The sequence below is a fragment of the Muscardinus avellanarius genome, assembly GCF_963383645.1.
Source record: "Muscardinus avellanarius genome assembly, chromosome: 16".
Lineage (NCBI taxonomy): Eukaryota > Metazoa > Chordata > Mammalia > Rodentia > Gliridae > Muscardinus > Muscardinus avellanarius.
The window spans coordinates 23,347,792-23,370,291 of NC_137802.1; the positions used below are offsets into that span (position 1 = coordinate 23,347,792).

Genomic DNA, 22,500 nt, shown 5'->3' on the forward strand with positions numbered 1-22,500 from the left:
GGCTTTTCTACTCCTGGGCTATACCCCCAGACTTATTTTATACTTTATTTGGAAACAGGATCTCACTAAATTGCTGAGAACCTCACTTAGTAAAGCTGAGGCTGGCTTTGAACTTGTACGATCCTCCTTTCTCAACCTCCCAAGTGCTGGGATTACAACCATGCGCCACCATGCCTGGCACTTTATTTTTATTTTTAAAAAGGGTCTCACTAGCCGGGTGTGGTGGTGCACACTTGTAATCCCTGCGCTTGGGAGGCTGAGACAGGAGGATCACACAGGTTCGAATCCAGCCTCAGCTACTGAGTGAGGCTCTCAGCAACTTAGTGAGACCCTGTTTCCAAATAAAATATAAAATAGGTCTGGGAGTATAGCCCGGAGGTAGAAAGCCTCTGGGTTCCACCCCCAGTACCACAAAAAAAAAAAAAAAAAAAAAAAAAGGGTCTCACTAGGTTGATCAGAGTCTCTCTATTTGCTGAGACTGTCCTTGAACCTATGATCCTCTGTTTCAGCCTCCCAAGTACAGGGATTATATAGGCATGTGCCACCACCACACCTGGTGCCAACATTATTTTTGGGGCAATCCTCCAGCTCTCTGATTCTCAGCATTGGTCAAAGGTTCTATCATCTGTTCAAAACAATGTAAAAAATCATATAAAACACAAATATGAAACAATGTAACAGTGCCAGAGTGCTGCAGTGTGTGATATTCTCATGTTACAAAAACATAAAATTCTCAGCCTGGTATAGGTGGCCTACTCTTGTAATCTCAGCATAGGGAGGCTGAGCCTGGATGATTGTGGTTCGTGGCCAACCTCAGCTACTTAGTGAGGCCCTCCAGAACTTAAGTGAGACCCTGTTTCAAAATAAAGAATAAAAAATAGGGCAGGGTGTGTAGCTCAGAGGTCGAATACTTCTGGGTTTTATCCCCAGACCTGCAAAACAAAACAAAACAAAAAAACATAAAACTCTCAAAGCAAATAATCTCATAATGGCTCTCAAGATCCATCTTCCTATTAAAACCCTGCCCAGCCAGGTACAGTGGCACATGCCTATAATTCTAGCATTTGGGAGGCTGAGACGGAGGATCATAAGTTCTAGGCCAGTCTCAGCAATTTAGATTCTTACCCAGGAGTGGTGGGGCACACTTGTAATCCCACCATATGGGAGGCTGAGGCAGGAGGTTCAACTTGCAGTACCATAAGTAATAAGCTGGATGTGGTAGTGCACACTTGTAATCCTAGTACTTAGGAGGCCAAGACAGGAGGATTGAAGGTTCACGGCCAGCCTCAGCCACTTAGCATGGCTCTCCTCAACTTAGTGAGATGCTGTTTCAAAATAAAGAATAAAAAATGGGGGAGGGGGTGTATCTTGGAGGTCGAATGCCCCTGTGTTCCATCCCCAGACCCGCAAAAGAAAGAAAGAAAGAAAGAAAGAAAGAAAGAAAGAAAGAAAGAAAGAAAGACAGATAGAAAGAAAAGGGCTGCGGGTATAGCTCAGAGGTAGAATGCCCCTGGATTTAATCCCCAGACCTGCATATAAACAAACAAACAAAGAACAAACCCAAATCCAACCAACAAGAAAGAGAAATGGAATGCAGAGAGAAAACTTGTATTTCCTGGGTGCCTACTAAGTGGCAGGAACTTTATTTGAAAGTTCATAGCTTGCTAAAAATTCATCTTATAAATTATGAGCCCTATATGATGAAGGAACAAGGGTTCTAATAATTTGCTTATCTCACTCAGTGGTACTAAGTGACACAGCAATTTTTTTATTTTTTGTTTTTATTTTTTTGCAGTACTGGGGATGGAACCCAGGGGCATTCTCCGAGCAACACCCCCAGCCCTAATTTTTATTTATTTTTTATTTTTTCAGTACTGGGGTTGAAAACCAGGGGCATTCTACCTCTGAGTTACACCCCCAGCCCTATTTTTTTATTTTGTGTGTGTGTGTGTGTGTGTGTGTGTGTGTGTGTGTGTGTGTGGTACTGGGGATAGAACCCAGGGGCTTCTACCTCCGGGCTACACACGCAGACCTATTTTATATTTTATTTGGAAATAGGGTCTAACTAAGTTGCTGAGAGCCTCACTAAGTAGCTGAGGCTGGCTTTGAACTTGCACAATCCTCCTGTCTCAGCCTCCCATCTATTGGGATTACAAACATGTGCCACCACGTTGGGTTTTTTTATTCTTTATTTTGAAACAGGGTCTCACAGAGTTGCAAAGGGCCTCACTAAGTAGCTGAGGCTGGCTTCAAACCTACGCAATCCTCCTGTCTCAGACTCTCAAATGCTGGGATTACAAGCGTGTGCCACCACACCTGGCTTTTTTTTTTTGTTTTTATTAGTATTGGACATTGAACCCAGGGGCATTTTGCTTTAGAGCTACATTCTCAGCCCTTTTTTCATTTTTTCTTTTGAAACAGTCTCGCTAGGTGGCTAAGCGTCTTACTACTTGCCGAGGCTGTCCTTGAACCTACAAACCTTCTGTCTCAGCCTCTCAAGTACTGAGATTTTTTTTTTTTTTTTTTTTTTGGTGGTACTGGAGTTCCTGGAAGCCCTTCTACCTCCGGGCTACACTCCCAGACCTATTTTATTTTTGGAAACAGGGTCTCTTAAGCCAGCGTGGCTGGCTTCGAACCTGCTCTATCCTCCTGTCTCCGCCTCCCAAGCGCGGGGATCACAAGCGTGCACCACCACACCCGGCTCAAGTACTGAGATTATGGGCATGTGCCACCAAGCCCAGCTTACAACAGGTATTCCTTTTTTTTTTTTTTTTTTACAGCAGGTATTCTAAGATGCTAAATTGCTTTTTTGAAAATAAAAAAGGAGAGGTAGAGCACATTTAGTTCTTTAAGAAGACTCCTTGATTGCTTTGGGACCCTGCTATCTAGTGCATACTTTGTTGAGCTGAACAGGCTCAGTGCCCTTTGGCATGACTAAGTTAGATACACAGAAGTAGGCCACAGAGTTCCTTCTGGTTATCATCGAAATCCAGAGAAAGCTTGGTGTGTGGTGCAATCAGCCCGTCTGAATTTGCCTTGGGATCCTAGGGATTGGACCACAAAGTGCTACTGCTACAAGAGCCAAGGCTGTTAACAGGGTCCGCCACTCTCTCCCACTTGCCATGTTCCTTTCCCTTCACAGTCCCTCGTGGCTTCTCTTCCTGGCTACTCTTTCTTCCCAGTGGTTTAACCTCCACTTGATTCCCTTTTTCTTCTTTTCATCTGCAGAGGCTCCGGGGAGACCTTGGGGACTTCTTTGTTGGCTGCATCTTCACAGCAGAACTGAGCACTCCGTTTGTGTCACTGGGCAAAATTCTGATTCAGGCATGTGTCTGTGAAATGCCAGAAATCATGCAGAAAGGACAGACTCAGCTTTTCCTTTAGAGACTAGAGGGTTTGGAGAAGTTTCTTAAGGCGAGGAATAGTGGGATAGACTTAAAGGTCAGCTGCTTCAAGCCAGTGGGAATGAAATTGTAGGTTGGACCCAAGTTTGATATAGTTCATTCTCTTTTCCCCTCACCAGAGTGCATCTCATCCATCGATCCTGTACTCTATTAGCTGGGAGAGTGCTTAGGGTCAAATGCAACACATTATCGGAAGAACCATGAGGCTGTATGTGTATATAAATGCAAGAGTACTCAGTCATCTTTTCTACAAGTGTCAGAAAACGAGATCCATGTGTGGGTGTTGAGGTCTCAGCCAGTCCATGTACTTGCTCAGCCTTCACCATTGAGAGCCTTGGGCTAGTTATCCCCTGGCGCCCCGACTTTGGTGACCTCACATTCTTTTTCCTTCTTTCACAGCTAAAGCAGCAGCACACTCTTCTGTACAAGCTGAACGGAATCCTCACGCTGGCCACCTTCTTTTGCTGCCGAATCCTTCTTTTCCCCTTCATGTACTGGTCCTATGGCCAACAGCGGGGCCTGAGCCTGTTCCGAGTGCCGGCCAACATCCCTTTCTTCTGCAATGTGGCCAATGCCTTCCTCATCGCTCCCCAGCTCTACTGGTTCTCTCTGCTGTGCAGGAAGGCACTCAGGCTCTTTCATCCTGCCCGAGCCAAAAAAGGTGGATAGCCACTTCCAGGAGTCAGGCAGTGAGGGTTGCCTCTGCATGCCGGCTGCCTCCTCCGCACAGTATTCCATGAACCAGATTGTTCCCGGGGTGGCCTGAGCTTTTTGGGTATGGATAAGCAGATGGAACGGAGTTTTTCTAAGAAGCATTCCTATTGTCTCCTTATTCTAACTTGCCCCTTTAGCAAGAGCACTTTTTTTCTTAACATTCAGCGAGATGTCCACTGGCAGGCAGCAAAGTGATTTTAATACAAGCCTGAAGGTCTTTCCTTAGAACTTAAGAGCTCCCGGGGTAGAAGTGAGGGAAGTGAAACTTGGTGGGCCAGGGTGATAAGTGCCTGGGCACCCACCTGGCCCTGATGTTGGTGGCTACCCACCTTTTCAGCCACCCAGGGCAATATCTTCAAGTATCCTGGGCCAGCAGAACCCAGGGATGACTTGGTTCTGGAAGCAGTCTTGCAGTGTTGTCCTGGGAGTCACTGTGGGTGTGCAGTTGTCATTCTTTGCCTCATTCTCTCATCGATGCGTCAACGTTTAGGGCAGAGGCAGGGCTTGGAACATGGAGAGCTTGAGTAGGCTGCGAGGCCAGTGGCAGTTGGCGTAGCCTTTGCGAGCTGACTTAGCAAGACCGGTGTCAGTCTTGGGACTCATTGGAAGCAGTCACAAGTATTATTCCCTTTTTTAGCACGACCTCTTGTGCCCAGCTTTCCCTAAATTTGTACGTATAGACTGCTTTCATAAAAACTACAGGGCAAAGTAAAATGCTGGCGTCAGTAGCTAGTTACTCTGACAGCTCTTTTCCATGAAATGGGCTTCTCTACTCCAAACTATGGGATGTCTACTCTATATCACTGAGTATTTTCCCCAGAGCCTCCAAATGAGCCAGAGCCCATATCTGTGTTAAGGTCACTGCCACTTAGCCCCAGAAGGCTGCAGCGCAGGAAGCAGCCACCCTGGCTGAAGAATATCCCGGTATCTGATGCCTTTCCCCACTTGCAAAATAGGATCCTTGTGCCAACACTAATCATTCCTTATCAACTAAGTTGGGTACCTTGACTTTTCTCAAGTGGTAGTTAAAAAATAGAATTTTAAAAGTGCATTTAATTCATTATCTATGAACTTTTAAAGGACCAAATATATAACCCTGTCTCAAGTTTTGACCGTCTTTAATAGGTGCCATTTAAAGTGTAAAATGCTTTTTTTTTTTTTTTTTTTTTACTGTTTTACTATTTATGTCATTCAATGGTGATTAAATTGCACTAATTTCCCAGCTTAGTGTATTTATGAGATACATCAATACTGACTTCCTCTGATCCATCCTGACTGGCTGCTGTGTGCTGTATTTCCTGCTGCTCAAGTGACTGGCAAGTGTGTATACAAATGCTGTCTCCAGGAGGGCTTTGCACATACCTTATTATACATGTGAGCATGGTCCCCAGTGTATACTGAAGGGGCCTAGAGTGAAGCCCAGTGGTCACACATAACTTAAGCCTTCCCTTCAGAGGAGAATCCCAGTGAGCACTGGGAGGAGGGAAGTCTGATCACTGGTCACAGAACAAAGAAGACTTGAGGGTGAGAACTGAGTAGTGCCCCTTTTTGAATGAAGGTATGCATGTGCAGGAGGTGATGGGGTATCTAATTTTCCCTTCCTTGTATCCCCAAATCATATCTCCTCAACCAGTTTTTTTTTTTTTTTTTTTGGTGGTACTAGGGGTGGAACCCAGAGGCTTTCTACCTCCGGGCTATACTCCCAGACCCATTTTATATTTGGAAACAGGGTCTCACTAAGTTGCTGAGAGCCTCACTAAGTAGCTGAGGCTGGCTTCGAACCTATGCAATCTTTCTGTCTCAGCCTCCCAAGTGTGGGGATTACAAGCGTCCGCCACCACGCCGGGCTTTTTCAACCAGTTCTTATAGTTCTGTAATACTCTAAAAACCTCACATTAGTGGTGGTGCATGCTTGTAATCCCAGTACTTGGGAGGCTGAGACAGGAAGACCACAGGTTCACAGCCAGCCTCAGCTACTTGGTGAGACCCTGTTTGAAAACAAAGAATAGATTGGAGGTAGAACATCCCTGGGATCAATCCCCAGTACCGCAAAAAAAACCAACCAAACAACAAAAAAATACCTTTTACATTCTTTATGCTTTTGCACACACCATTACCTGATCCCACTCATTCATCAAAACAGGAAAACCCCACTCCAGACAGCAGGTAATTACACCCAGCCTCCAAGTACATCTCTACTGTTCACCAGACCTGGGCTTAGCAGCATAACTTTTTTTCTTTTGAGTTACTGGGGATTGAACCCAGGGACATTCTACCTCTGAGCTATACCCCAGCCCCATATATATATATATATATATATATATATATTTTTTTTTGGTGGTACTGGGGTTCCTAGAAACCCTTCTACCTCCGGGCTACACTCCCAGACCTATTTTTAAATCTTTTTTCTTTTGTGGGTCTGGGGATGGAACCCAGAGGCATTCGACCTCCGATCTACACCCCCTGCCCTATTTTTTATTCTATATTTTAAAACCAGGTCTCACTGAGTTGCAGAGGGCTTAACTAGCTAGCTGAGGCTGTCCACAGACCGCGATCCTCCGGTCTCAGCCTCCCAAATGCTGGGATTATAAGTGTGCACTACCAGCGTGGCTCCCTATTTTTATTCTTTATTTTGAAACAGGGTCTCACTGAGTTGCAAAGGGCCTAAGTAGCTGAGGCTGTCTGCGAACTGCGATCTTCCTGTCTCAGCCTCCTGAATGCTGGGATTACAAGCATGTGCCGCCACACCTGGCTTGCAATTTCTTTTTTTTTTTTTGGTACTGGAGATTGAACCCAGGGGCTTTCTACCTCTAAGCTACATTCCTAGCCCTTTTTTTTGAAATGGTCTTGCTAGGTTGCTGAGAGTCTCAGTACATTGCTGAGGCCATCCTTTCGATCCTTCTGTCTCAACCTCCTCAGTACTGGGATTATAGCTGTGTGACACCACACCTTGCTCCCTTCAGTGTTTTTTTCCATTTGGGTAGTTATAACATTGGACTTACTTGCTAAAATCTAAGGTGGAAAAGTTCAGTGATGAACAAGTTCCTTCTGGCATAATTTGGCCTTAAAAGACTGTCCACACCCAATTTCAGAGTGTATTTAACTCCAGATTATTACTGGGAAAGACTCAAGACACAAGATAAAACTCAAAGGAGGAGAATTTTATTATAAGTGTGTATGTTATAAATCCTAAGAAACTACTTTCTTTACACCGTTATTGCCATATACCTTTTGTGTACAATTCCACGTAACTGTAAAGTTCATGCTTCTCGGCTCCGGCCCCCACAAGACCAGCATGTTGAGGCCCAGCTTTTTCCTGGCCCATCAAGGTCAGAAGTTGCCGATCTTCTGCAGCAGGGTTTGGCGCCGTTCCTCAGGGCTAATGTTCTCAGCTATGGACTTTAAGAAACGCTGCTCATTTACCTTCTGGAGTAAGGAGCTAACAGAAGGGTTGGTCTTGCTCAGGGTTTCATAGCAGGTGAGGATTTCTAAGGCTAACACATAGAGTGGTTCACAGACCTCTTGGTGGATCATGGCCATGATGTGTAGAACGTGACAGAACACCTGGGTATAAACAAACAGGGTTTCCTGGGTCAGGTCCTGGTCTTGTCCTTGGGCCCAAGGACCAACTGACTGTATCAACCTAACTGAGTCCAGGACATTGGTCAGACTGCTACAGAGGAGTTTGACCACGTGGCTCCAGCCGTCCAGGGGAAGCCAGTTACGACAGCTCTGGCTACATAGAAACTGGAAAGCTCTCAGGAAAAGCACGGAGAGTTGGAGCTCCTGGGCAAAGGGCTTCAGGTTGAGCAGGGGAACAAACTGAATATATTCCAGGCTATAAGGGACATGTAGGAGCTGTTTCTCCAACAGTCTCCTGGTCAGCTGGTGGAGGTACTGCCACTCCTGGGAGCTGCACCAAGGCATGACTTGCACCAGGGCCACCAGAAAGCCCTTGCTGAACAGCCTGACTTCCTCAGGATTGCCCACGTCCACCACCAGGAGAGCGAGCATCTGCTCCGAGATCGGGCTGGAGACGCAGCAGCACTCCATCCAGGCAAGGAGCCCCGTGCCGGGCCCATACCCCGGGTGGGCTTGAGAGGTCCACTCAGCCTCAGAAAGCTTACAGATCTCAAAAAGCGTGGCTGGCACCTCACATTTAAAGTGGCCCTCAAAGAAGTTCTTCAGCCTTAGACTCACGGTCCAGTCTAGCTGCTCCAACTTCCGGTGGAGCCAGGACAGGGACTTGATCCACGCATCTGGGGAGAAGGTCTCAGCATTGGCCAACACGATTTCACAGAGCAGCTCCTGGATGTGGGTCACTAGATCCTTCCCATCCAAAGGGAGGCAGCGCTTCTCCGGAGGGAGCTGCCAGTACTTGCTGAAGCTATCCAGGAGCTGGCACAAGCTGAAGAGGAGGGGGAATGGGGAACAGGTCTGAAGCCAGTACTCCTCTAAGCCTGCGTTGGCTTCTAGGGTCTGGATGAAGATCTTCAGACTGAGGTCCACCTCTTTGACATCTAGCATCAAGAAAGGCAGAACGAATTCCTTCAGCACCTCGTCTGGCTCGAGAAGAGCAGCAACTGGAATCCCCTGCGGCTTCAAGGGACTCATCAGACAGCTGAGGAGCTCCAGAAACTGCTTCTCCTCCTTGGGTGTAGAGAACTTGGCCCAGATGGTTTCTTTGAGGCATGACACCACAAAAGTGGAGGAAGAATTTGGCCCCTGCTCTTCTGTGAACCGAAGGGCAGGGAAGGCGGTAAGAATCTGAGCCAGGAACCGGTGAGTGCCAAGGTTGGTCACAGCCAAGCTGCACATCTTCTTCACTGTCACTTCTGGGCACAGGACCACCAGGTGGGCCACAGAGGAGACAGCTTTAGCCAAGCCCTGTTCGGAGGCACTCTGTGTGAGCTGGTTAAATGTCGTATTGAGATCTTCCTGGAAACCCTCCAAGTAAGCCGACAACCCTGCAGAGAGGCCCTTTCGTCCCCAACAGTGCAGGACACCAGAGAGGACTTTATTCTTGTCTGGGAGTGAAAGATCTGCATAGCATTCCAGGATCAGGCTGACCACTTGTTTGATCTGAGACTGGGGGATGGCTTTGTTGGTCATGCTGACTTCTACCACTGTTTCCAGCAGCCTTAAAACCAAGTCTGGCTCTCGGAAGAGAGCCCTATTATTTCCTAGGCAGGCTACCCACTCATCAGAGAAGGCCCACTTCTTCTCGGAAGCAAAAATGTAGCACATTTCCATGTGACGGTCCATCCTCTGCTCGATGATGGCCATGGCAATGGAGGCAGTGATGTCCTCAAAGCCCTTTTTGTTCAGCACCCTGCTGGTTTTCCTCAGGAAGTCCCTGACGCACTCTGCCAGCTCCGAGACCACCTGCCTCTCCTCCTTGGGCATGCTGGTGGTATCCAGGTAGAGCTTCAAATTCTGGCTAAAGGAGGTCAGACTGTCACACAGCCGGTAGCTGTCATAGTTTGTCCCCTGGCTGCTGTTGAGCATGACCTGCAGCTCGCTCCCCCACTCCCGCAGCAGGCTGTGCATGAACTCAAACCCAGTGAAAATGGTTTCGCTGGGGAGTTTGGCCACTGAGGTGAGGCTGATGTCTCGCTCAGCTTCCTTTACCTTCTCAGCCAGTGCCTGTTGGTGGTATGGGTTCTGGGTGTCTGAATTCCATACTGAGATCACCGTAGCCAGTTTGTCTAGATACATGATGGCGGACACTTCCTGAGGGTCATCCTCCATTAGTGCAAACACGGTCAGCATGTCAGCCAGATTGGCTAACGCACAGCACTTCATCCCAAGGCACGAGATCCTCTTTTGGATCTGCTTCAGCCCATTGAGCAACATGGCCAACAGAGGCATGGTCGGACACACATCTGGGTCTGACTTAAACCTCTTTGGAGGATGGGAGAACTCGTCTGAAGAGGGCAAGTATTTATGGGCCATTGTCCTGAACTCGGAGAGCAGGGGGTCCTGCTGATTGCCTTTGTGTTTCATCATTTCCCACCAGACATCCAGAAAGAAGGCCACATCCTTGGAAGAAGTGTCAACAGTCATGTGCTCCAAAAAGCGCTCTAATTCTGTGCGGCATATGGTGGTGGGCAGGGCCATGAGGAGCTGGATGAAGAGTCCCGAGGCTTCCAGGGACTTGAGCAATTCAAAAAGGACTGTGTGATTGATGGTAGGGATCATGTTGCCCACTGAGAAGAACACATCTTCCTGCCACCGAATTTCAGTTTCAGAAGGGGTAACAGGGAAAGGCTGAAGGACCTTGGCCCAGATGATGATCAGAGCTTTCTTCTTCCAGGCAAAGGGCTGGGAATGCGCTGTGGCCGAGGAGATCTCCCTCAAAGCCTCCACGATGGGCCGCCCAACATGTTCCCAGTCAGACTTGGTCAATTCTGCCAGTGCTTTGGGGCGGAAGAGCTGCTCAGCCAGCAAGAAGCCCCCATGCAGAATAGTCATTTCTTCACAGATATTCAAGGGTCCTGCACAGAGAGAAATTAAGTGTAGTGAAAAATGTTTTCAAAATAGTTAAGCAGAGGCTACAAAGAGCATTATTGAGGCTAGAGGGGAAAAGAGCCTTAAATGACATCAGTGGGAAAGAGGAGGAAGGCATGGTTATAAAGGCCGCTGCAGAACTAGAGTCATTAGGATTGAGCTGAGGGATAAAAAGTGTCTTCCAAGGTCCCTAGCCTGGGAACTAGAAATTGGGTACTGTAGATATAGGGCTCCAAGACTCAGAACAGGCTCCTCGGAATCTACCTCAGAACATTAAGGAAGAGACATCCTCCAGCAATGGCACTGCAGGGAGAAAAGCAAGCCCAGGGAGAAAAAAAAAAAAAAAAAAGAAAAAAGAAAGAAAAAAAAAAGAAAGCCAGGGAGAAAAAGCTCAGGGAGAAAAGCAAGCCGGGAGGGCTCATTACAGTCAAGGGAACGAGTGAGATCCTTCAGTAGTAGTGGAAAAAGACAAAGCTGAGCTGCCAAGGCCAGACCCTCCTGCAAAGAGCAGCCCAGGAGAGGATTCTGGGAGAAGGGTTTAGCAAAAGGAGTGTACCGAACAGGGGCCTCTAAGCACACATTATAGGACATGATAACTGAGCTTCTCAGGGATAAGGAGGGAAGTCACAGGCCACCGTCACAGAACCAGCCAGATAGTCCTGCCTTCCCTCTTTTTTCTCACAGCCTTGCTAAAAGGTTTCAAACATTCTTGTCCCTCTCCCCTTTTTTGGGGGAATGGAGCTTGTATCTAGGGACATTCTACTTCTGAACTTCATCCCCAACTCTTTTTACTTTGAAACAGGGTCTCACTAAGTTGCTGAGGCTAACCTCAAACCTGCAATCCTCCTGTCTCAGCCTCCCCAGGCCCCCCACTCCCGCCAAGTAATGGGGTTACAGGTGTGCGTCACCATGTCCAGCTTCTTCTACCTTTCAGGGAAAACAGTTCACTCCATAACCTCTTCCAGTCAGAGAGGACAAGCTATTCATGGCAGTGTGGTAGAAACCAGTGGATAGATGACAAGAAATACTGCACTAAATGAAGAAAGTAAAGTCAGTCCTTCAGTGAGTCATGAATTAACACAAACTTATTAAGGCATCTTGGGAGTTTAATCAAACACGGGGTTAAATCCTAGCTCAGCCATTCAAATGTCATAATCTTGGACAGATTAGTTCCTTGAGCCTCCCCCCCTCCATAGGTGAATATAACCGAGTTCATGGTCTAGCTAGAGGATCAAATGACATACTAGCCACGCTCTTGGCACTGGGTTAATATGGTTATCTCCTGATCCCATCTCTGAAGAACAGGAGAGGGTAAGGGCTAAATGAGATAGAGCTATCAGTAATGATCAGGCTCTCCAGCTGGGCATGGTGAAGCATGCCTGTAAATCCCAGGACTGAGGAAGCAGAGACAGGGGACCTAAATGACCAGCATGTGCTAATTTAGTGAGACTGTTTCCAAATAAAAAGTGCCAGGAAGTGCTGGGCATGTAGGTACAAACCTGTAATCTCACACTTTTGATTACTGCCTGAGATGATGAGACAGGAGTATCACAGGTTCGAAGATAGCCTCAGCACGAAGTGAGACTCTCAACAACCTAGCATACTGTTTCAAAACAAAAAGTTAAGCTGGAGGCCGGGCGTAGTGGCGCACGCTTGTAATCCCTGCGCTTGGGAGGCTGAGACAGGAGGATCGCACGGGTTCGAAGTCAGCCTCAGCTACTTAGTGAGGCTTTCAGCAACTCAGTGAGACCCTGTTTCCAAATAAAATATATAAAAGGTCTGGGAGTATAGCCGGGAGGTAGAAAGCCTCTGGGTTCCACCCCCCAGTACCACCAAAAAAAAAAAAAAAAAAAGCTGGGCCAGGTAGCGCACACCTGTAATCCCAGTAATAGGGAGGCTGAGATAGGAAGATGAAGGTTCAAAGGCAGCCTCCGCAATTTAGTGAGCTCATTTCCAAATAAAAGAGGGCTGAGGGTGTAACCTGAAGGTAAAAGGGTTCCAGTACCACACACATACAACAACAAAAGTTAGAAAGGGCAGGGGTGGTGGTGGTATAGTTCAGAGGTAGAAGGCCCTTGGGTTCAATCCTCTGTGCCTCCTCCGACCTTGCACACATACAAACTCAGACTATCGGGAGCACTGATTAAATGCTCAATAAACGCCAGCCTCCCCAAGCTTTCCCACTGTTGGCAGGACCAGATTCCTGTCACTACCTTTTGCTTCCCCCAGCTCAAAAACATGAAGGACATAGTTTTGTTTTTTGGTGGTACTGGGGATGGAACCCAGAGGCCTTCTACCTCTGGGCTACACTCCCAGACCTATTTTATATTTTTTATTTGGAAACAGGGTCTCTTAAGCCAGTTGAGGCTGGCTTCGAACCTGCGTGATCCTCCTGTCTCTGCCTCCCAAGCGCGGATTACAAGCATGGGCTACCATGCCCGGCTGGACATAGGTTTTCATCAAGTGTGTTTCCTTGGCCCTAGAAGCTAAAACTAGAGTGCAAACACTGTTCATTATTCAGTGTTCTTGACCCCTTCCCTTTACCAGGGCTCAGAGATGATACCCTTCCTCAGTTCCTCATACCCCGGGGAACACATCTTTCCCAATCTCACATGCCATGAGCCAGCAGAGAAAATACTAATTCCAAAGCCGGGCGTGGTGCCACACACTTGTAACCTCAGCATTCAGGACAGGAGGATTGCAGTTCGAGGACAGCCTCAGCTACTTAGTGAGGCCCTTTGCAACTCAGTGAGACCCGGTTTCAAAATAAAGAATAAAAAATAGGGCTGGGGGTGTAGTTCAGAGGTCGAATGCCCCTGGGATCAGCCCTTCTATGCAACCCACTTGTGAAGACTTTTCATGTTGGCTCTAGTGACCAAGCCAGACTCTCAGGATTGGTTGCTGAGGTCTGAGAATCAGAGCCCTTCTCTCTAGCTCAGGTTGCTCTCCTAGAAAATCCAAATACATTCCCTCATGGCCTAGATTCAGTTTTATTGTACTATGTGCTCAGCTGAGCACAAGTTTGGCCCCCAACACCTGTCCTCTAGATATGAAGTATGTACACATGCTATTTGAAAAAGCCCCAGGAATAGTAAATAGCTGGGAAACCCAGGTGCTTCATCGCTAATGCTTAACTGGTGCTTGCCAGTGCCCATTTCTTGTGTTTCTTAAGTGCTTGCTTACTCTGGCAGGAACTGCGCTAAGTGGTACATGTGTAAGATCTTTTAATCTTCAAAACAACCTTGTTAGGATTATTTCTGTTTTAGGGATGGGAACATTGAGGCCCATACACAATTTTGCTAAGTATGTGACATGGTCTTCAGCATAGCCAGCAGGGAAGGGGTGGGAGATGGGGGTAAGCTTGGCAAGGAGCCATCAATTCCTACTAGCCCCCCCTTTAGGTTCTGTGTATGTGATTAGAAACCAAGTTTTAAGCAGGTTTAAAAAGTGGCCACTTAGCTGGGCATGGTGGCACACCCTTGTAATCCCAGCATTTGGGAGGCTGAGGCAGGAGGATCGCAGCTCACGGACAGACTCAGCTACTTAGAGAGGCCATCTACAATCCAGTGAGACCCTGTTTCAAAGTAAATAAATTGGGCTGGGGGTATAGATTGGAGGTAGAATGCCCCTTGGGTTCCATCCACAGTACCGCAAAATAAATAAATAATAAAAAGTGTCCCCTTGCCAGGCGCGGTGGCAGATACTTGTATTCCCAGTACTTGAGAGGCTGAGACAGGAGGATTACAGGTTTGCGGCCAGCCTCAGTTTAGTGGGGCCCTCCATAACTTACTGAGACCCTGTTTCAAAATAAAGAATAAGCCGGGCATGGTGGCGCACGCTTGTAATCCCAGCATTCCAGAGGCTGAGACCGGAGGATCATGGTTCGCAGACAGCCTCAGCTACTTAGTGAGGCCCTCTGCAACTCAGTGAGACCCGGTTTCAAAATAAAGAATAAAAAATTGGGCAGGGGGTGTAGCTCGGAGGCCGAATGCCCCTGGGTTCCATCCCCAGACCCGCAAAAGAAAAAAAAAAGAATAAAAAATTGGCCGGGCGTGGTGGCGCATGCTTGTAATTCCAGTATTTGGGAGGCTGAGACCAGAGGATTGCGGTTCACGGACAGCCTCAGCCACTTAGTAAGGCCCTCCGCAACTTAGTGAGACCCTGTTATAAATAAATAAAAAATAATAGGGCAGGGGATGTAGCTTGGAGGTCGATTGGCACTGGGTTCCATTCCCAGACACGCAAAAAAAAAAAAAATAATAATAATAATAATAGGACTTGTGGAGGCGGTGTAGCTCGGAGGCAGAATGGCCGTGGGTTCAATCCCCAGTTCTGCAAACAAAAAAAAAACGTGAGTTTAGCTGCTGCTGCTCCCTCAGCACAACGCAGAGCTGGCTAGCACCACTGTGTGCAAGGCACGGTGCCTGACTTTACACACGCGAGAGCCAGAACTCCCCAGAGCTCCAGGAGGAAGACGGCATCTCATCCCGCTTTAAAGAGGGCCCCGGGGACCGGAGGGAACTTGCTCAGGAACTTGGGAGAAGCACTATCGGTACATCCGTGACTTCCCCGAACACGTGCACCAACCGGGTGGTCGGCGGCCCATCCGACTTCACACGCGCTGAGCTTTTCCGGTGGAAAGCGGCAGAGGAAGAGCGCGGGCCAATGGCTGCGGCCGCGCTCGGCCTCCCGAGCCCGGTGCCCGCCCGCCACACCCGCGGCTTCCCCTCCGCCCATCGCGCGGCGTGGCGGGAGCGCGAGGCCGCCCGCCCGGCCCGCTGCCCCGACAGCGACACCCACCTAGGTCCATGGCGGCGACGCGGGCGCAGGGCGGGCCGTCCCTCCCGCTCCGGCGCGAGCGCGGCGCAGGCGCCACCGCACAATGGGCGGCGCGGGGCGGGCCCACGGAGGCCCCGCCCACAGGAGGCCCCGCCCCCGCGGCTCCTCCCGGGGAGCGCCGAGGTCCAGACGTCCAGCCCGCCGCGCCCTTCTCGGCCCCGCGCCGCCCCCCAGCCCACAGGCCGGTACCGTCGGCATCCGCACAGCCCCTTGCCCGCCCCGGCTTCCGGGATCCAGGGCCCAGGGGGTCCTGGCCCCGCACCCATCCTCACCCACAAACCCTGGGTAGCTCTGGCAACACCTCACCCAGGCCTCATCAGGGCTGCCGGGAACCAGCACATCCTCACTACATTCCGAGGCTTCCTCCTGCAGCCCGTCCCAGGGTCTCACTCTGCCAGGCCTCGCTTCACAGACACAACACAACTGCCCTTGCTCTTCCTTCTCTGGATAGCAACACCGTTCTTAATCCTACACACCTTTGAAACTCTGATGGGACTCCTCCCCAGAAAGGGGATTTGCTCTGTGGGCAAATCCAATCCAGTGGACTCCTAGTTTGCAGTCCGTGCATTATACACACACACACACACACACACACACACACACACACACACACACACGGCCTTCTTTTCTCTTTTTCCCATGATCTAACAATCATAAGCCTCACGTCTTCATAACTTTCCACTCTGCAGCTTCTAGAGGCAGGTGTTGCCTAGGACAGAGGGCCCCAATGTGCCAAGTGGAGTTTGAGTTGGCCTGTGCTGCCATTAAGCAGCTAAAGGGTCCCGTAAGTGACGAGGAGAAACTGCTGGTGTACAGCTACTACAAACAAGCCACCCAGGGTGACTGCAATATCCCTGCCCCTCCTGACTCAGACGTGAGGGCCAAGGCCAAGTGGGACGCGTGGAACGAGAACAAAGGGATGTCCAAGATGGATGCCATGAGAACCTACATTGACAAAGTGGAGGAGCTAAAGAAAAAGGACGCTGGTTAACGACACCTGGGCAGACAAAAGGAAGTGACCAGACTCCTCTCTAGGGAATGGGCTTCTCAAAAGACCTCGGTGGCCGACATGCCCTGAAAGGGGGCCAAGATGAGCTGAGACATCAATAAAACTGCATGAGAACAAGTAATGGCTGTTGGAAGAGAGACTCAATGACTGGGAGAGTCCTGGGGAGGAAGGCAAATGCATGGGGCCTCTCCTATTAGGTAATGTTCTATTCTATCAAAGCTGTTTTCTGGGTGACTTTTTCTTTTTTTTTTTTTTTTTGCGGGTCTGGGGATGGAACCCAGGACATTCGACCTCTGAGCTATAACCCCTGCCCTGTTTTTTATTCTATAATTTGAAACAGGGTGTCACTAAGTCACAGAAGGCTTAAGTAGCTGAGGCTGTCCACAAACTGCAACCCTCCAGTCTCAGCCTCCCAAATGCTGGGATTATAAGTGTGCGCCACCACACCTGGCTTTTCTGGGTGATTTTGAATGTCATTCCCAGCCTTCTCATTCCCAGTGTATGTAGGTATTTGGCAGTGAAGGGGGGGATGCCATGAAAATGTCTAAGGTTGTAGGTGAGACTATTCTCCAATGATATGGCAACGAGGGAGTGTGAGATTTTGGCCCTGTGTTTCCTTCAGGGTCTGCTGGCTCACCCAAACCCTAACACTACCAAAGAGAAACTCCAACAAGTTAAAAGTCCAAACGCCCTGATGGGGATGCAGTCCCAATGAAGTCAATGTTTTTGAGGGAAGCCACACTGAGAAAAGTGATTGATACATCCCAACACAGCAGCTGAGGCACAATGGAGCAGGTGGTTTCAACATCCCAGTCTCTCAAAGACTCACCTATGGCCTAGCAAACAAAATTTTCTTGGGATTCCTCAGTAACTAACCTTGACTTCTGCTTGGGGACCTGTGTGGGACAAAATGTGTAATATCTTGACATACATCCCTTTCCTTTAAAATTTAATAACAAAATTATCTTTTTTTGTTTACTGGTGGTGGAATGTGCGTGTGTGCACACACACACCCCCCCTCTGTGCTATACCCCCAGTCCTATTTTGCTTTATTTGGAAATAGGGTCTCGCTAAGTTGCTGAGAGCCTCACTAAGTAGCTGAGGCTGGCTTTGAACCTGTGCGATCCTCCTGTCTCAGCCTACTAAGTGCTGGGATTATAAACATGAGCCACCACACCCGGCTTATTTTTATTTTTGTGTGGTACTGAAGATTGAATCCAGGGACATTCTACCTCTGAGCCACACCCCAGCCCTATTTTTTATTTATTTAGTTTTGTGTGTGTTTGGTACTGGGAATTGAACCAAGGGGCATTCTACCTCCAAGCTATACCCCCAGTCCTTTTTTTTTTTTTTTTTTTAGTGGTACTGGGGGTGGAACCCAGGGGCTTTCTACCTCTGGGCTATACCCCCAGACCTATTTTATATTTTATTTGGAAACAGAGTCTCACTAAGTTGCTGAGAGCCTCACTAAGTAGCTGAGGCTGGCTTTGATCCTACTGTCTCAGCCTCCCAAGCGCGGGGATTACAAGCGTGCGCCACCACGCCCGGCATATATATTTTTTTAAACAGGGTTTCACTAAGTTGTGGAGGGCCTAAGTAGCTGAGGCTGACCACCAACTTGCAATCCTCCTGTCTCAGCCTCTCAAGAACTAGGATTACAAGCTTGTGCCACCACACCTGGCTTATACTTTATTTTGAAACAGAGTCTCAATAAATTGCAGAGGGCCTCACTAAGTAGCTGAGGCTGGCCATGAACCTGGGATCCTTCTGTCTCAGCTTCCCAAGTACTGGGATTACAAGCATGTGTTACCATGCCCATCTTAAACCTAGTTTTTCTTTCGAAACAGGGTCTTACTAGGTTTCTGAGAGTCTTGCTGAGGCTGTCCTGGGAACCTTTGATCCTTCTGTGTCAGTCTCCCAAGCACTGGGATTACAGGTGTGTGCCAAGTTCAGGGGCATTCTAACTCAGAGCTACCCTTGACACTCCCCCCCCCCCCCCCGCCTGTTTTGAAATAGGGTCTTACTAGATTGTGGAGGGTCTCACTTAGTTGCTATAACTGGCTGAGATCCCGAGATCTTCCTGTCTCAGCCTTCCAAGGACTGGGATTACAAGTATATACCACCATGGATGGCAGGGTTGTTTTTTTTTTTTTTTTTTGGTGGGTCTGGGGATGGAACCCAGGGGCATTCAACCTCTGAGCTACACCTCCTGCCCTATTTTTTATTCTTTTATTTTTGAAACCGGGTCTCACTGAGTTGCAGAGGGCCTCACTAAGTAGCTGAGGCTGTCCGTGAACTGCGATCCTTAGATTCCCAGCCTTCTGGGATTACAAGTGTGCACCACCACGCCTGGCTGATGGCAGGTATTTTTTCTTACTGAACGGAGGGTTTTGCTAAGTTGCTGAGTTTGGCCTTGAATCTGTGAATCTCCTGTTTCAGCTTCCCAAGTACTGAGATTACCAGTATGTACCATCACACCAAGATAACCAAATCTTTTTGTCCCAGGAACAAAATTTCTTTAAAAAATTTAAATACAAGGCCAGGAATGGTGGTGCATGCTTGTAATCCCATCATTTGGGAGGCGGAGACTGGAGGATTACGGTTCGCAGACAGCCTCAGCTACTTAGTGAGGCCCTTCACAATAACTGTTTCAAAAAAATATAAAGACTTAAAAATAGGACCAGGGGTATAGTTTGGAGGTAGACTGCCTCTGGGTTCCATCCCCAGTATTGGAAAAAAAAAAATTATATATGTCAGCCGGGTGTGACGGCACATGCTTAAAATCCCAGCGCTTGGGAGGCTGAGACAGGAGGATCTCACAAGTTCAAAGCCAGCCTCAGCTACTTAAGTGAGCCTCTCAGCAACTTAGTGAAACCCTAGTTCCAAATAAAGTATAAAATAGGTCTGGGAGTATAGCCTGGATGTAAAAAGTCGCTAGGTTCCACTCCTAGTACCACCAAAAATATAAATAAATAAATAAATAAACAAACAAACAAATAACATAAATATGTCTGTGTTAGTATTCGCCTGTAGTCCCAGTACGTGGGGGGGCTGAGACAGGAGGATCACAGGTTCATGGCCAGCTTCAGTTACTTAGTGAGGCCCTCTGCAACTTAGTATGACCCTTTTTCAAAATAAAGAATTAAAAATAGGGCTGGCTGGGGGTGTAATTTGGAAATAAAATGCCCCTGAGTTCAATCCCCAGTACCACCAAAAAAATAAAAAATTAAATAAAAAATGTCGTTACCTGCTGGAGTAAAATAGCATATTATCATCAAGTTCTGGAAGTATGACCATTATAAAGAATTGATTTATATTTATTTGAAAAGTTGGTCCACATAAATCTACAGGATCACAACTCATCCAAATTCCCTCCACCCCTACCAAGGGTAATGTCCCACAGAACTGTCCCAGTCTGAAAAATAATTTATTACTATTCTAATATAATTACACACACAATGTGAATTCCAGTGACAGCAGATTAGCGAGTTCTCCTTTACCTGGACTAATGATAATTGTATTTCATTTCTAATACATACCGAGCTTTCAAAATTTGAAAGACACAAATCTTTACTACCCAGGTCTCCACGTCTGGGCAGGACACAAATAATACAAGGGTTTATCATAAATGGACACATCAGGTCTTACAGCTCCTGGACTAAAATCTTAAGGGCTGTTTACACAAGTCTTCCATTAACCTGAAGCCTTTGATTTATTTCTTTTAGCAAACCACTCATCACTTTTATCTTCCGCCATTGCCTAGAGAAACAGAAATGAAATATTTAGTGTAAGTCTGAAAAATTCTTTGTACCTTAATACATTGTCCACAATGAAGAAATGAACTTGTGTGTGTGTGTTAGTGGGAATTGAGACCATTCTACCTCTAAGCTACACCTCCGTCCTATATTTATTTATGGCACTGGGGATGGAACCCAGAGGCTTTCTACCTCTGGGCTATACTCCCAGACCTATTTTATACTTTATTTGGAAACAGGGTCTCACTAAGTTGCTGAGAGCCTAACTCAGTAGCTGAGGCTGGCTTTGAACCTGCACAAGCCTCCTGTCTCAGCCTCCCAAGCGCTGGGATTACAAGTGTGTGCCACCACGCCTGGCTTTTTATTTTAAACAGAGTCTTGCTAGGTTAATCAGTTTCCCTACTTGCTGAGGCTGTCCTGGAACCTTTGATCCTTCTGTGTCAGTCTCACAAGCACTGGGATTACAGGTGTGTGCCAAGTTTAGTAACATTCTACTCAGAGGTACCCTTGTCTCCCCCTCCCCCCACTTTTTTGAAACAGGGCCTTACTAAATTGTGGAGTTGCTGCAGCTGGCTGAGATCCCAAGATCCTTCTGTCTCAGCCTCCCAAGTACTGGGATTACAAGTGTGTACCACCATGCGATGGCAGGGTAATTTTTTTCTTTTTGGTGGTACTGGGGTTCCTGGAAACCCTTCTACCTCCAGGTTACACTCCCAGACACCTATTTTTATATTTTTTATTTGGAAACAGGGTCTCTTAAACCAACAAGGCTGGCTTCGAACCTGCCCGATTCTCCTGTCTCTGCCTCCCAAGCGCGGGAATTACAAGCATGCGCCACCATGCCCAGCTTATTTTTTCTTTTTGAATGAGGGTTTTGCTAAGTTGCTGAGCTTGACCTTGAATCTGTGAATCTCCTGTCTCAGTTCCTCAAATACTGGAATTATAGGCATGTGCCACTATGCCCGGCTAAGAAAGGAATACTGACAGAGTGGTCACCAGGGTGGCGTCAATCTGCCAGATGAGAGGGAGCTGCAAGATAGTTTGTGAGGGCTGTATTTTCTGCAGGTTTCCTGCTTTAGTCCACGGTTTACTAGGCTCTGCACACCATGCAGCAATCCCATGAAGTAGGTAATTCTTATTTTCTCACAATTTTAAGTAAGAGAGAAGTTTAAACAACTTAAACTGCTTAAGGTGAGTTACATCGATATCAAATGATAGCTGATCCAATCTTTCAGTCATTTAATAGTTGTAAAGATGAGCCACTCTGAGTCCTAACTAATAGGGAAGCTGAGAAGGGAGGACTGAGCCAAGTAGGTTGAAAGTAACCAAGGCAACACAGACCCTCTCAAAAAACACAAAACAAATTCCAAGAAGTCTACTACATGCCAGATTTGTCAGATACAACAAGAAAATGCCTTAAATACTGCTGAAAATCAAGTTTTCTGGTTTTTTTTTTTTTTTTGCAGTACTAGAAATCAAACCCAAGCTTCATACATGTTAGTATACTACCACTAAGCTACTGCCCCAGACTTTTGCTTTTTACTTTCAGTCTCCCTAACTTGCCTAGGCTGGCCTTGAACTCACAATCCTCCTGCCTCAGCCTCCTGAGAAATTGGGATTATAGGCATGCACCGCCACACTGCTGAAAACAAGTTTCTTGATAACAACAAACAGAGCCGGGCGTGGTGGCGCACGCTTGTAATCCCAGTGCTTGGGAGGCTGAGACAGGAGGATCGCACAGGTTCGAAGCCAGCCTCAGCTACTGAGTGAGGCTCTCAGCAACTTAGTGAGACCCTGTTTCCAAATAAAGTGCAAAATAGGTCTGGAGTATAGAAGAGACCCTGGGTTCCACCCCCAGTGCCACACACACACACATACACACACACACACACACACAATTAAAAAAAAAAAGAAAAAAGAAAAACAGAAAAGAAGCTGCTGAATTTAGCAAGATGGAGGTCACCAACGATGTCAACATGAACACTAAACTGAATGACAAGAACCAGTGCAGAGCAGACTGAATTGCAAATGAAACGTAAGAAGTAGAAACCGTGTGTAGACAGATATTTTTTTAGGTACTAGTGAACTGAATCCAGGGTTACTCTACTGATGAGCTACATCCCTAGCCTTTTTTAGTTTTTATTTTGAGATAGTCTCACTAAGTTGTCCAGGCTAGCCTCAAACCTATGATCCTCTGCCTCAGCTTCCTGAGTAACCGGGATTATAGGTGTGCACCATTGTACCCAGCTGTGTATTGACAAATTTGTGT

At 47.5% G+C, this 22,500-nt stretch overlaps 4 protein-coding genes across 11 annotated transcripts in view; 2 read left to right on the plus strand and 2 right to left on the minus strand.

Moving 5' to 3' along the window:
* Window positions 1–4,073, plus strand: part of TLCD3A (TLC domain containing 3A) — a gene marked incomplete at both ends in the record, with an annotated part of 7,907 nt that extends 3,834 nt beyond the window's left edge. The window contains 2 exons of one of the 2 annotated variants that reach the window (XM_080712680.1): window positions 3,229–3,324; window positions 3,804–4,073. In XM_080712680.1, coding sequence (XP_080568806.1) covers window positions 3,229–3,324; window positions 3,804–4,073 — 366 coding nt within the window. Of the gene's footprint in view, window positions 1–3,228; window positions 3,325–3,803 lie in introns of those variants that run through there. The other variant, XM_080712681.1, reaches the window with a different exon arrangement.
* A 3,375-nt stretch (window positions 4,074–7,448) lies between these two features.
* GEMIN4 (gem nuclear organelle associated protein 4) lies at window positions 7,449–10,622 on the minus strand (the record flags this gene model as incomplete). The annotated part of the gene is made up of 1 exon (XM_080712914.1): window positions 7,449–10,622. A coding segment is annotated over one exon (3,174 nt), but the record flags the coding sequence as incomplete, so codon positions are not given.
* Window positions 10,623–16,194: 5,572 nt separating this feature from the next.
* LOC308275194 (diazepam-binding inhibitor-like 5) lies at window positions 16,195–16,458 on the plus strand (the record flags this gene model as incomplete). The annotated part of the gene is made up of 1 exon (XM_080713281.1): window positions 16,195–16,458. The coding sequence occupies one exon, from the start codon at window positions 16,195–16,197 to the stop codon at window positions 16,456–16,458; it is 264 nt and encodes an 87-aa protein (XP_080569407.1).
* Window positions 16,459–20,169: 3,711 nt separating this feature from the next.
* GLOD4 (glyoxalase domain containing 4) overlaps window positions 20,170–22,500 on the minus strand; it is a gene marked incomplete at both ends in the record, with an annotated part of 25,205 nt that continues 22,874 nt past the window's right edge. For all 7 annotated transcript variants that reach the window (XM_080714221.1, XM_080714223.1, XM_080714222.1 and 4 more), the window contains one exon: window positions 20,170–20,235. In XM_080714221.1, the coding sequence (XP_080570347.1) occupies window positions 20,170–20,235 (66 nt within the window). The remainder of the gene's footprint in view (window positions 20,236–22,500) is intronic.